A 14,186-nucleotide genomic window follows, 5' to 3' on the forward strand; every position below is an offset into this window, starting at 1 on the left:
CCAAGCCACTCCAGTTGGCACATGCTGACACAGAGCTGCTGCTTCGGTAATGGTGCTCCTGGCTGGAACATGCTTTAGTTTAGGTTTCACAGAATCAGAGAATGGTTTGAGTTAGAAGGGACTTTAAAGATCGTCCAGTTGTAACCCTCCTGCCATGGGCAGGGACACCTTCCAGAAGATCAGATTGCTCAAAGCTCTGTCCAACCTGACCTGGAACACTTCCAGGGATGGGACATGTGTGTATGAGTCACTCCACTTCGTGGAAGAAGAAAAAAAAATAAATAATTAAGAGTTTTGCATCGAGATTTATGAAGGTGTCAAAGAGAACAGGACACATCCACCTCCACATTCAGGGGCCTCGACAGCATTTGCTAAATTAACCAGAAAACACCTTTAAAAGCTGTACTTTACCCAGATGGGCAGGGTGACCCCTGACCCCGGTTCCTGACTTGGACCTGGGGTTATTATGAGGGATCCAACAGGCGTAAAGCGCTGTCGCACCCCGGAACAGAGGCTTGGAGTAAGGAGGCAGGGAGGGGAGACTGACGAAGGGGCCTGGGTCGCTACCCCGGCGCGGGCGGTGTCCGGCAGGGAGCGCTGGAGAGCGGAGTTGCCGGGGCTGGCAGCTGCGGAGGGGAAGCGCGGTGCCGGGAGGGAGAGTGGGTGCTGGGGCGCTGCCCGCAGCGGCGAGCCCGGAGTGGGACATCCCCCCTTCCCTTCTCTCCTCCCGGCCGGTGCCCGCGAATCAAGCGGGAGAAGCAGGGGGAAGGCGGGCGGGGGCCGCACAGCCAGAGGGGAGCGGAGCGCGTCCCCGCAGCAGCCTGCTCTCCGGCCGCCGTTCCCTCGCTCCCTGCGTCCGTCCCTCCCTTCCCCGGCGGCGGGGGACGGGATACCCCGCGGTCGGGGAGGGGTGGAAATTTACCGGGGCTGCCCGCAGCGCGTCGGAGAGCGATTGAGCGAGAGAGAGGGCTCTGCGGGAGGCGGAGGCAAGGGAGGGAGGGCGGGGAGCGGCGGAGCATCGTCTGGCGCGGAAAGCGAGGGACCAAATGATTGTGAGGAAGGGCGGCAGCCGCCACCGCCGACAGAGGACCCAGCCGCGGCGCAGCAGCGGCAGCATCCCCGGCAGGAGTCCCGAGGCCCGCGGGGGCGCGGCTGGCCCCTAGCCGGCTGGGCGGCGATGGCGGCGGGCGGCAAGCGGCGGGAGGGCCGCCGGGCTTAGGGCGCGGGCGGCGGAGGGGCTGAGCCGGGCCGGGTTCCCCCAGCCCCGCATGGCGCGGGCCTGATGCCGGAGCGCGGCCCGGCGCCGCGGCGGCGCTGCGGGAGGAGGATGGCGGGGCTGGCGTGGAAGTGGCCACGCACCCGCCTGCCCGTGGGGGCCAGCGCCCTGGGCGTCTTCGTGCTTTGCTGGCTCTACATCTTTCCCGTCTATCGGCTGCCCGACGAGAAGGAGATCGTGCAGGGGGTGCTGCTGCAGCAGGGCAAGGCGTGGAGGAGGAATCACACTGCGGTCGCCCTGTTCAGGTAGCGCTGTGCGCGGCCCAAGGGCAGCCGGGGACGGAGGAGCGGGCGGGCGGGCGGGCGGCGAGAGCCCTCCCCACCCCGCCGAGCCCCAAACTTTGTATTTTCCCACCCAAGTCTTTGTTGTTTTCCCATCAGGAGAGGGGCAGTCAGGGCCCCTCTTGCCCAGCAAAACTTTTTGGGTGGCTCTGCTTGCGGCGGGGACAAGGGTCTCAGCTCCAGGGATGGATGCTTGTGTCTCCTCACAGGGAAATAAACCCACCTTGGATGCCTTTGCCAGGAGGGATGAGGTTTCGGAGGCTTGCAGGGTTGCCTGCACAATAGCTTTCTGGAGAAAGGCTGCACCGGCAGCCCCTCTGGCCACTACCGGAGCGGGGTCTCGGAGCCTGCTTCGTTTGCGGGCCGTGACTGACGGGGGGAGCTCCTGCAGCTCCCGGGGACCCGCGGGGGAAGTTTTGCGTGGATATGCATCCCTGCCGACATCCTCGCGCCGCGGAACACTTTGGAAGCTCCGCGCTGGTCCTTGACTCTGCGGTTTATTATAGAAACCACGTGAAAAGGCTCTTCTGGGGTTTTTTTTCCTCCTCTTTTCTTTTGGTGTGGCTGCGAAATGGCGATAATCCTGGGAGCCCTTTTCACCTTCCCCAGCCGCACGGGAGAGAAGGAACGTCGCAGTCAGGGTGCCACAGCTGGTAGCGGTGGAGACCTGGGTCCCTGCAGCGGGGAGGGTTGTTTGAATGACCGTGGCTGAAGAGCGTGTGCTGTGGAAGGAGGTTTGCATCCCCTCGAAGGTTTCTCAGTGTGCCTGGGTAAAATGCACACGACTGGAAGAGAAGTCGATTTCCCTCACTTTCGCGGAGGGAAGCTGGGCTTTCTCTCGGTCCTCTAAGTAGCAAATGAAAGATCAGAGTGACTTGTAACCAAATTGCCTGCAAAAACGCCTCTTTCTTTAATAAATGCCAAAACGAATAATTCTCCAAGGGACTTAGTTTGGTTTTTTTTCTTATTTTTTTCTTATTTTATTCTTTTTTTTTTTTTTAGGTGATGTACAGCTTTATTTGATTTTCTTCAATATTTTTTGTATGCAACTCAACTTGCTTTTGTCGTGAACTGGTGCCAGACCGTGGTTGTTTAATATCTCATCTGCAGGGATAACAGAAACTTCACGTTTCTTCAAAAGCACATTCCTTCTTTAGCTCTGAAGCTTGCAGGAAATATAAGCAATGAGAGGTGATAAGCAGGCATGTGTTAATAATGTCTCATTAGATAGGCCTGGTGGAAGTTCCCTCTTTAATACAGAGCTAGCAATAAAGTACAGATGCATGGTCCTTTTCCTGAAGCAATAACACTAGAAACTAGGTTGATCTTCTCAGTTACTAATTCATGTTAATCCCATTGTGCCACAGATTCCTTTTTTGGGGGTAGATAGATCTAGGTTTTTAAAAAACTAACTGTGATAGGTGATGTAGGAGAGAGTTTGATGTAGTATTTTTAATGTTTGTATACCAAATGATGTTTGAATATTGACAATGCTGCTGTGGCTTCAGTTTAAAAAACAGTTTTTAGACCATTTCCAACACATGGTTGGTAACAAAAACTCTGCATGGCTTGTCAGCTATTCCACTTGCCCATATGTTTTTCCACTCCCTAAGCAGAGTGATTAGCTCAGAGATGCTGCTGAAGAGAGTCTCTTGCAACAAAAGGAGCTATTGTTTCTTGTATGTGTCTCTTGATGAGTTGGTGCAGCGCTAAATACAATGAGCTTTAAATCAATCTGCTTAAAAAAAATAAAGCTATGAAGAGGAAATGTACATGGGAGAGATGTAGTGAGTATGCCATAGTTTTCAAATAACTGTGACATAGAACTTTTGCTTCTCTTTGTATTGGTAGGAGGTTATGAAATTGAAGTTCAGGTTGGTGGCTCTACATTGTTGGGTGATTAACAGAAACAGTCTCCTGCTCTTTGCTGTGGTCCTGCTGTCTCTGTGCAAGAGCACTGTAAAACCTCCAAGTTTCAGTTTCTACTGGAAGCTGCCTATGAATGTGAGTCTGTTTTATCTGGGAAGGAGGTATAGAGCTTCAGAGAAATCCTGTGTGCGGACTTCACAGTAATATGGCTTTCCATAAAAGCCTAATATTAAATGGGATCTAATGTATTATGAATATATTATTATTTTAGATTGGCATTAATTGCCATTCCTGCTTGCTCTTTTGCCACATTCTGGTTGCCAAGCAATTTTGGTTTTCCCCAGTTTTGAAGAATAAATTTCAATTTGTCTTGTGTTAAAAATCTATATGAGAAAGTGCAAACTTTCACATTACTGCTTTGTGTAATATGATGGCATTTGTAGTACTGTACAGGGGTTTGAATAGCCAGGTTTTTGCTAGGCACAGAAAGCATTTGACAGTCATGTCAAATGATTTTGACATGTTTTTCACCTCCTATAAATTTGCTGGACTCCTATTGATGAAGTAGATTATTGTCCCCAAGTAATTAACTTGATCAAAACACACTTTTCAGATCTCAGGAGTGCCATTCCCCATTTGCCTTCTGTACTGGGATCAAAGACGACTTCACGAAGTAACTTGGTGAGGCCAGTAAACATGTCTGAAGGTAATTTGGGTTCAGCTGAGAGCCAGGAACTCCTCCATCTCCACTGCTTTTTCCTTCTCTTCTGCAGCCAGAAACCTTGTGTAAAGATCTGACCCATGTAAACTCTTGCTTATGCAAGAACCCCGACTGTCCTGGTGCTTGTGCACCCTCACATGAGGGTTTTGTCTTTGGATATGGATTTGTAGGATTGGTTTTCAAAAATAAATACCTCTGTAAATAGTCACAGATTGCTGCCTTTGAGACCTGTTTTGCCTTACTGCAGCTGTGGGAGTAACAAAATGACCAGGATTAAGCCTTTGACTCCAGTGTGAGCCTGTGTTAAAAGTGTGCTCACAGCCTTGACTCTGCCTATGCAGCTTCCATGAGTAACCGTGGCATGATGTGTACGCAGAGTCCCACTGCCAGTGGAGCAGTGACTGTTTGTGCAAGAGCTGTCTTGGTTCTTAGATGGAAGGGTAGAACCTGGAAAACCTGACAATACAACTGACGTTATCAAAAGAGCTCTTGCTCCAAGTCGTTTCTTTAGTTGAGCATAGCTACCTTTAAAGTCCTCAAATTCTGGGCATTTGGAGATGAGCACAGTTTACCAGCAAGCTATTTCTATTAGTGTCCTTCAAATTTCACGTCGTTAGTGGCTGAGGGTAGTCAAACTCTGTGCTCTCCTGTCTGACAAAGCTAGTCCGTCAGTCAGATGGTAAACTGGTGGATCTTGAGCTACAAAGTGGTTGGAATAGAAATGAGATCGTCATTAGAATCACTAATGGCTAACGTGTCTAATTTACCTATGATACAATGGCTTGTCATTCTCTGAGGTGGTTAATGTTATTGCACCCTAATTGTTTTACAGATTGCTTTTTTTTTTTTTTAAAGGGTGTAGAGCTGCTTAAATTATTTAGGCAAAAATGTTGTTGTTGTTTGTTGTTAGTGAAGTAGTAGGGCAGAGGTGGATCTTTTCATCTGCCTTAAAAACTCCACACAACTGCAAATCCCAAATGCCATACGTTTATCCGACACTTCTGCTTCATTTATTGCCCCAGGTAGACCTCCTTTAGGGAGTGAGTATGCTTGTGTGGGGCAGTGGGCTTTTGACTCTCAGGACTCCCACTGAAAGGGTTTGAAGGTGACTAGTGACTTGGCTTAGAGGTTCTTCAGGAATAGATGGGACAATCTTGTCAGCAAGGCAACAGAAAGGCTATCTTTGAAATTCAGGCTGTGTTTGTGCTTCTGCTGCAGCATTTTTGTGTGATACTGAAAGGCCAGCCAGGGCTTCTTCTGGGAGTGGCTTGATTGAAATGATGGCAGGTATCTCCTGTCAACACACTGTTTGTGACCTGCCTCCAGTCCGGAACATCTGCTACAACTGAGCTCTGCTTCCCATCTGCTGTCTCCTCTGTCCCTAGTGTCGAACCAGCCATACTTACCTTGGCAGGTGGCTTCTCCACTTTCTTTGTCAGGTTTGATTTCTTGTCCATTTTCCAGGGACAGAGAGGAGAAGCTACTTGCCTGAAATTGCTCAATAGTGTCAGTGACTGAACTGGACAGAGTATCTAGATGTGCTGGACTGTGGTGCTTGCAGTGTGGATGTGGACACACTGCATGAAGCCTCTTCTACTGCCAGCTTTCATGTGCCTTTCAAGAATAAGGTTCTGTCATTGCTATGTGCCATGCTGGAGGGGGTCTTCCTACTGTAACTGTCTCTGCCAGCTGCTCTCTGCCAGCTGTTAATGTCTGTAGCTAGAGTGCAATCACAACAGGCGCCAAAGAACACCCCCCTGTGCAAATAATTCTTCTTTCTACATTGTATTAACGCAGAACTAGAATTCCAAGTCACTTCCCTGTCTGTTAAGACAAATGCTCTTGCCAACTCAGCAAGACTTTCTTCAGTTCAAATGGCTTTTATTTCTTTCTCTTTTGATGTGAGCATTGCAAATTAGAATCCCTACTGCAGTATTTCAAGGCAAATCTGAGATGAAACTTCACATTACTCAGGTTGGCTAGATAAGAGTTTTGCCCTGCTTGGACAATTTTATCAGATACTCAAGTATCCCTGCTTCTTTTACTGAGACGTGAAGTGTGGAGTCAGGATTAGAGCTGGGATATGCTATATTAGATTAGTTCTACCTCTGTGGCCCATGAAGCCCTATCCTGAAACCACTGGGTATGCTCAGATGTTGTTCGCTGGCAGTGGCCAAATCCAGCTCATTTGCCCTCCTGAGTAGATGTCACTACTGCCTGGCTGTGCATTTAACTCGATTGTTAATGTTTTGAATGAATTTTCTTTGGTTGGTTTTGCTGCATTAGGGACAACTTGGTATTTGTAATTTGTAGTTTCTTGGCATTTCCAGTTGAGATGGGAAGCCGTTTTGGTGAAGAGGTACAATTGAAAAGCAGGTTAAAGGTGAAAGGAAAGAAATGTTCTTATTCCATTTTATCATTTGCAGGCTGTGATGAAGAAAGCAAGCTGTAGAGAGATCTGGCTCCATATCTTCAAGGTCTTTTGATGTCTTTGGATACCTAAATTACATGAGAAAAATAAGAATTAGTTATCTGAGTTAGCTAGTGACATCTTTGCAGATGAGGGCTGTGGTGACAAGATAGGAATTGAATTAAATTCTGGGGATCCAGCTCATGATATCTTCCTTCATTGTCCCTAAGTAGTGTTTTCCTACAGACTTTGGTTCTGCCTTCACAAAACAAACAGTTGAGATCCCTGTTTCTAGTACCTGCTCTTGCAAAGTTTTGGATTGCTGCTTTACTTCGAACGTGTAAAATCTCCAGTGCTGCAGCATTTGTGGGAGGGTGAAGCTAACTCCCTAAGGCTCTTCTTCTGTTAGCTGGGAGCATGTGAAGCCCCAGGGCCAGGCACTGGGGAACAGGAGGAACAGAAACTTTCCTGGAATTTAGGTTACCCGACTAGGGCCCCAAAAGTCTGGTATGTACATACAGAGACACCACTGGATGTATGTGTTTTCACATCTGTGCTTTCCCTTTTTGTGCCTTATAGTGGGTGGAATGGGCCCTGAAGCATACATGCAATATAGTAATTGATGGTTTATTCCTCTACTTGCAATTTTCATCTTCAGAGCAGCCAAGAATATTGCTCCAATTTGATTTGTGTTCAATGACACATATAAAAAGACCTATTTTTGAGCCTAGTTCCTACTAAATGCATGGAAAATGAATTGTCTTTCCCCCCCTCAGAATTTATCCTCACACAGTGAGGTTAAACCTCACCGATCTGAGGAGGGTGTTTGGACTGCAGTCTTCTGTTCCAGTTTTCTAAGCACCAAAAAGTACTTAATTTTTATTCTTTGTATATAAAGCTTTTTCTGCATATATTTTCCAAAATACAAGAAAAGTGCTCCTAATGTTAAATCATTTTAACATAGCTTCATGCATGTAAATTCATACTGAAGCACATTAATCCATATTATGAAGTATTTGCATGCCTCAGTGGAGGTTCAGGTTTTGTCATGTCATGATTTTCACATATACAAGACCAGAGACAATTCTTCTCCCAGGTCTTGGAATCTAAACCAATAGATAAAGAGGGGGTGGGGTGGCACATGGCACTGACAAGTCCCTTAACCCTAACAAAGTCTTTGTCAAGTAATTATTACAGAAGCTCTGACCTTCATGAAGAATCAGCTTGTTGCCTTGACCTTAGTGGTATCTGAAATTTTTAACAAGGCGAATTACACTGTAGAGAACAACATCCTGTCTTTAACCAGGATTCTGGAGGTCATTTTCCCACTGCTATGTTCAGGAACAAGGTGAAGGGTGTGAAATTAGATTGTTATAAAACGTTTTAGGGCCAGCAGAGTGGTGGTTGTATTAAATAAACAATAAACAATTTTGACTTCTGTTCCATCTGCCTGGAAAATGCCCTCCTGAATGTCTTGGTTTACAGATTATCTTTTCAAGTGGAGCTGTAGCTACACTGAGGCTTTCAAAGCTGCTGGGAACAGCTGAATAGAAATGGCTGACATTTTTGTCTTCCACGTTTGCTGTGAGCATCATCTCATTTCCAGACCAACCATTTCATTTCTTTTTCTTTCTTTCTTTTTTTTTTTTTTTTTAAATTTCTCTTTTTCCTCTCTCCAGCTCTTCTCAGTCAATTCCCGTTCTCAAGCTGCTTGTTGTCCTCAGCTTTCAGGAGAGCCCCAGACTCTTTGGATGGTGCCTTTTCTAATTATCCAGTCAGCATTCACAGCAGTGATATAAAGAACATGTGTGAAATTATTTACTCCTTTATCTCCTATTTACTCCTTTATCTCCCTCCCCTGCTGAGTTGTCAGTCACCTACTTCAGAGCCCTGCAGCTCCCACTGATGCTCAGGGCATCTGTCGTTTTCTATCCTTGATGTGCCTATTGTTGGCTATGAGGCTTTCCAGGTAAACCATGAACTTTACCTTGATGTAGTAGCAAGGTAAAGTCTCTACTTACCAGGTTGCCTCTGCTCTGAGGATGCACAGTCAGCTTTAATTTAAAAGGTGCTACTTAGCTTGCCAATGTTTTAGGGAGTGCTAGGAAAACAGTTCAGCTATTTTGCTTGCTTTCTTGTGGGAAAAAACTTGCTCTGCCTATTTCTGGAATGCCTGAAGTGACCATTGATGTAATAGAAGAGCAACGGCTTTGTATTTCCTGTCAATGATGAAAAACAAATAAACAAAATATATATATTTAAATTTTTTTCCCAGTGAAAAGATTTATGTTTTTCTGAGTCCTCTGTCTTGACCAGATCTCAGCTCTGGTAATTCTGTTTCGCCTGCCTTAGTGCTTGGAGACTTGATTGTGTACAGTGTTCTACTTGTGCTGTTGGTCCTGCGGTGCGCTATGTCCCAGCACAGGGCGATTAAGTATCTGCTGCTACAGCGGATGCTCAGAAGTACCACAAGAATTGAGAGAACCAGGCTAAAAAGCACTCAAATAGGCAATGAGGAGGTGATGCTGAATCCAAGGTTCGTTGATGCCTGCCTCTCACAGTAAAAGTTGGTAAGACAGCCTGAATGGCAAATGGGATGAAGACTGTCTAGTTAGTTAGCAATGTTTGAATCTTTTGACTGTTAGGGGAGACTTTTATACAGCTAAGGGAAAAGACTTGTAAGGGAAGTTAGGGAAATTGTGTCTCCATGACCTAGTTATCTCTTGTAACTGAACTTTGGGTCTTGGTCATCATTGAAATTACTGTGGAATTCTGTGAATATTTGCCAGTCTGTACATAAATTATCACTGATACGGTGCCTTAAGCTTGCAGAGAGCTATTCCGTGCCCTGAAGGATTTTCAGTCCATGAATGTGTGTAGTGAATTTATGCCAGCTATGCAGATTAGGAATTTTGGTTAATGGAGTGGGTTTTCCCTCTGTTACTACAATTTTTAATGTGAAGAAGGTGGGCTGTTTGCTAGCAACAGGCTGCCTGAATGTTCTCTAAAAGAATGATCCAAATACTTGTGCTGAGGGTTTGGTGGGTACTGGTCCTTCTTGCTACTGGTGCCTGGAGGTACCAAGTTTCTACTTGTAAAGTGCTTAATGCTTTTGTGTAGTTTTTTGTCTTCTTTCTGTGGTTTCCTCTGAAGCACTGATCTGTTTAAAAGATAATAGAATATCTCTTTATTCCATATGTGGTATTCATCTGAGAAATGAGCCCCTGTTCCTGAATGGAAACTTGCAGTTTTGTTTTCCCTAATAAGTTGCAATGTTAGCAACTCTGACATTCTGGTCCTTTTTCTAAATATTGATAAACTTTTAATTACCAATGGGTAAATAATTTCATGACATTTTGTGCTCTTACATTTGTCACAGATCCTCCCCAGTATTTAAACAATGGTATATTACCATTTGTAATAGGTTGTATGCTGTCTGGCTCAGTATTTAAAAGCATGCATGTGGAATCAGGCATGTGCCTTCGCAGGGAAAAGCATACGCAAGGATTAACCAGAACCAAAGAATGAATCTTCAGCTGCCGATGAAATTCACATTGTCTACTTTTGATCATACTTTTATTCCTCAGGCTAAGTGACTGTTTGCTGTATCCCTTTTCCTTTTCCTTTATCTACTGTTCTTTGTTCCCTAAGTCCCATCTGGGGAGCAAGAAAACATCCATCGTAGAGCTTGTATACTGTTTGCTGCCGTAGCCTGACTCAACGGCCTGGTGCATGCATTTTCCTATCTCACCCAGATCAGTCTAGAGTTTGATCTCTGTCACCTCTCACCTGCAAAGTAATGCTGCTGGTCAGAAGTGCACGCCTCAGCTTTACATTGCATTCACTGGTGGCCTCCAAGCAGCAGTGCTCCCTAATGCCTCATATGATCCCTCACATGGTGTTGCGCTTTGGTCCCTACAGCATTGCCCTGTGCCTGTGACCCACTGGCCCCACAGCACAGGGATCTTTCGGTCCCATACACAGTGGCCCCATGGCAGCACTGCCATGTAATTCTCAGGTGCTCCTGAAGACTTCTGCTGTAGTCATGGGAGTCAGAGGGGGAAATGGTATTTGGTGAGTAGCAACTCAGAGCACAGTGAGAGCTGCATTTGTGGGATGGGAGGAAATTAAGATCTGAAGAAAAGTAAAGAAGAAAAAGGAGGTATCGGGCTAGTTGGGGAGATGAACATAAGTATTTGTTATTCTTTCTCCTTGAAACATCTTTTCAGCTGGTCTTCATGTTCTCTTATGGTGAACCTGGCCTGTGGGAGTCGTCGACTTACTGTGTTCAGCCTCCAGGTCATGGAAAAGCTTGGTGGGAGCAAAAAAGCTGGAAGCCCCAGGAAAGGTGGGAGCTGCAAGATCTGTTTGCTCTATTACTAGATTGTTGCAGTGAGTGCTTCATTAGACGTCCCTAGGTACTTGGAAGCGTAACGTTTAGGCTGTAATCTTTGAGTTGCTTGTTTATGGATGATTTACTGCCATCCACTCAGGCAAGATGAGGTTCTTATTTGTCCGAGTGAGGTGCAGACTCTTGCATTGTGCCATTTGTAGTTAATGACACTGTAAAAAGCATGAGAATAAAGCCATATATGGTATGGCCATAATATGGGATGAAAACGAGATGCAGTATTCATGAGGCAATAGCAGGCGACTGCTGTTGGGTCAGACGAGAATGGGAATGACGGGGAGAAGTCTCTTACTACAGCTTGCTTAAAGATCAATTGTAACCATGCACACACAAACATGTGCAGGGCTCCTTGCCTCTCCTGGCCTCCCTCTAATTGCTGCTCTAGGCGGCACATAATAACAGAGCAACTTGTACAATTGTTAACCACGAAGACATGCAAACAGGAAGCAGACACAAAGGGTTGTGAAGTGGGGAAAGTGTTGGCTTGTTTCTTTCCCCATCTTTTAAGCACATGAATGGGTAAGAGCAGAGCTGTGAGATCAGTGAAGTGGTGCAGTTCTGAAGCACAGAGAATGCTTCTGTGTTACATTACGTAGGATTCTTCGCAATGAGTGCTACTGTGTGGCATGGGTTAAGACATTTTTTCCCAAATGATTGCTGCACATGGGAAGTCCAGGTTAGTATGTGTATGTGTGTTTGATGGATCTGATGAGGACAGCTGTTTCTGGAGTATGAGAGTGAACTATCAAGGTTGGAGTTCATGCCAGTGCTTGAATAAGCCAGTGCAGGTAAATTTATAACTGGAGAGCTTGCATCAGTGGACAACTGTATGTGTCAGTGTGATCCAGATGCAGAGCAGCAGGATTTCCAAAAGAGTCAGAACAAAGAAAGTTTTGAAAGGGAAGTGAACAAGGAGGGAGCATCTTCCACTAAACTAAGTTGTGTCTTGAGCAGGAAAAAGAGGGGTAAAAATGCCTTTCTAGCAAGGAGGGGAAAAAAAAAAAACAACACAGAAGGATCTGTGAAGTGCACAGGAAGATTCTGGGCCATGCCAGAGCAGTTGATTGCAACCCAGGTTGAGTGAAAAATATCTTTGAAAGAAATATGTACCTTAGTTATGTGGAGTTTAAAATTTATCGCTGTGAGGCGCTTAATTCAAGAGTATTGGGAGACCTCTTGCAAAGGGCCAGGCTCTGGAGATGTGAGACTCAGCAGTGCAGGGCATACCCATCAGTGAAATTTCACCTGAGTTGGTGATGGTTGCTCCTCTCCTAGAGCAAAGCAGGAACAGATGCTGGGCTATGTATACTTCTGGTTAGGGGCAGTTAAGATGACTTGGGGGATGCTATGAAGTCTGCTATTGCCCACCCTTCTCCTAGTTGTGCCAGCTCCTGCAATCAAGTGAACGTGTGATAGTTTTAATTTCATGGAATAAAAGTGAAGAAGGTGTTTTCTAGTCCTCATAGGTAAAGTGAAGGGCTTGAAAACATGAATGGCTGCTTGTACCCCAAAAGGCAAATGAAAATCCACTGTGGGTTGTTGTTTTTCAGATGCCTAATTTTTGAGCCTTAATCATAATTTTGGGGGCCTGACTCATGATTTTTAAATGCTAGGGATTGCTGTAGTGAGAATTGCATATCAGCCTATAATTAGGTGCTTTTATTTTTTTAACTAAGGAAACTGCAACAGTGAAGGGAATAGGAGAAACTAAACCGATCTGGGCATTCCTTTTTAGGTCATAGTATTAATTGAACATTTTTTCTTGGCACCCAGCAAGCATCTAGCGCAAACACACTTGCTGAGCCTTATGGACAACTGCTGAATGTCTCCAGGGTTTAGTATGCCCAGTTGGACAAAGCATTAAAAATGCACGTGAGATATTTATTCTTTCTGTCCCACTCCAGTCATTGCATTTTAATGCTTAGGCACACCCAGAAGGAAACAGCAGAGTGTGGAACTTGAGCTAGCTGATCCAAAAAGGATAGCAACAACAGAAAAGTAAACCTATCATTAGAGAAATCATGTGTTTTGATAGTTCTGTTTAGACAACAGAACAAGTGAAAACACTTATCTAGTGTAGTTCAGTAAATGCTGATGGGGCCAGCATGTGATAACATGTTTATTTTTGCCTTGGGTCTTTGATGAGTGAACATAGTGTTTTTTCTCATTTTGTTTTAAAAAAAGCCTGGTTTATGCCTCACTTGTCAAATGGGCCATTGCTAGTGACAGTCTTGTACTAAGAGGGTTGAGATTGTTGTTCTTCCCCATGTAATCTGTGGGAAAATATATCTGTTGGCCTGCGTGGTTATTCTGTCGGTTGTGTAAGTTTAGTGCAAATTCTGTCTCTGTAGAACAGCAGGTCTGCATCACAGAGAAAAGCAAATTAACCTCTGCTGGCATGGGGGGCAATGGGCTGGTGGGTGTGGGTGAGCCCAGTGGAGTGTGGGCTCTTTTCTCTGTAGGATCACCAGGAACATGTGTGTAGTGTGCTTTCACTTGGAATTATAGGTAAACCTAAGTTGAGTATGGGCTTGCTCAGGACTATAGAGCTTAATAAGTTATTTCCCAGATTTGACTTACTCATTTGGTTTTGGATGGTGTCTTGCATGGCTGTGCAGTCTGTCTTGTGAGACTCTTCCTCCAAACTCTTGGTCGTTTCCATTTAAAGAGTGATACCTTATTTTGCCTTAGAGAAATTAAGAAGAAACCCTAAGAGTCCTGAGAAGCAAGTCATTTCCACTCCTGAAATACACCCAGTCTATAGGTAATTCTTAAACAGTTTGGTAACTGCTAAAACCAGATTAGCTTTCAGCAAGTTTAATGAATAAATAGCTAGGCTTTGTAATTTCATTAACACCTTTTGGGTCTAAAGTAAATAAGTTTAATATATTGAGAGGGAAAATCTCCCAAAATACACTGGCTCTGGACTAGGCATTGACCACATAGATGTGATTTAAAAGTATTTTTAAACCATCTTTCTGGCAATATTCCTATCTTAAGATGCATACTTGAAGGACTGAGTAGGTTGAATGATATATTTAATGATTTTTTACGTAAATTCTCATACTTAGCGGATTTCTTGTCTTAATTGCTTCAAGTGCTTTTGCTTACTGTCTTTATCACCATCTTTTAAGTGTTGTAAAAGACCATAAGACTTATGAAAGTTGATTCACAATTAAAAGTACTTTGAGTACTCTGGGCTCATCCTTCCCCTGTGA

General features: G+C 45.0%; 1 protein-coding gene across 2 annotated transcripts in view; it reads left to right on the plus strand.

The window, feature by feature from the left end:
- Positions 1 to 1,162: 1,162 nt before the first annotated feature.
- The window catches only part of ST8SIA1 (ST8 alpha-N-acetyl-neuraminide alpha-2,8-sialyltransferase 1), a 126,438-nt gene continuing 113,414 nt past the window's right edge, over positions 1,163 to 14,186 (plus strand). Inside the window, exon 1 of one of the 2 annotated variants that reach the window (XM_061353729.1) lies at positions 1,163 to 1,521. In XM_061353729.1, the coding sequence (XP_061209713.1) occupies positions 1,283 to 1,521 (239 nt within the window). In that variant the 5' untranslated portion in view covers positions 1,163 to 1,282. Of the gene's footprint in view, positions 1,522 to 9,086; positions 9,128 to 14,186 lie in introns of those variants that run through there. The other variant, XM_061353730.1, reaches the window with a different exon arrangement.

Source organism: Neopsephotus bourkii, unplaced genomic scaffold, assembly GCF_033783945.1.
Source record: "Neopsephotus bourkii isolate Nb327-2 ecotype Australia unplaced genomic scaffold, CSIRO-AGI_Nbou_v1 NB_690, whole genome shotgun sequence".
NCBI lineage: Eukaryota > Metazoa > Chordata > Aves > Psittaciformes > Psittacidae > Neopsephotus > Neopsephotus bourkii.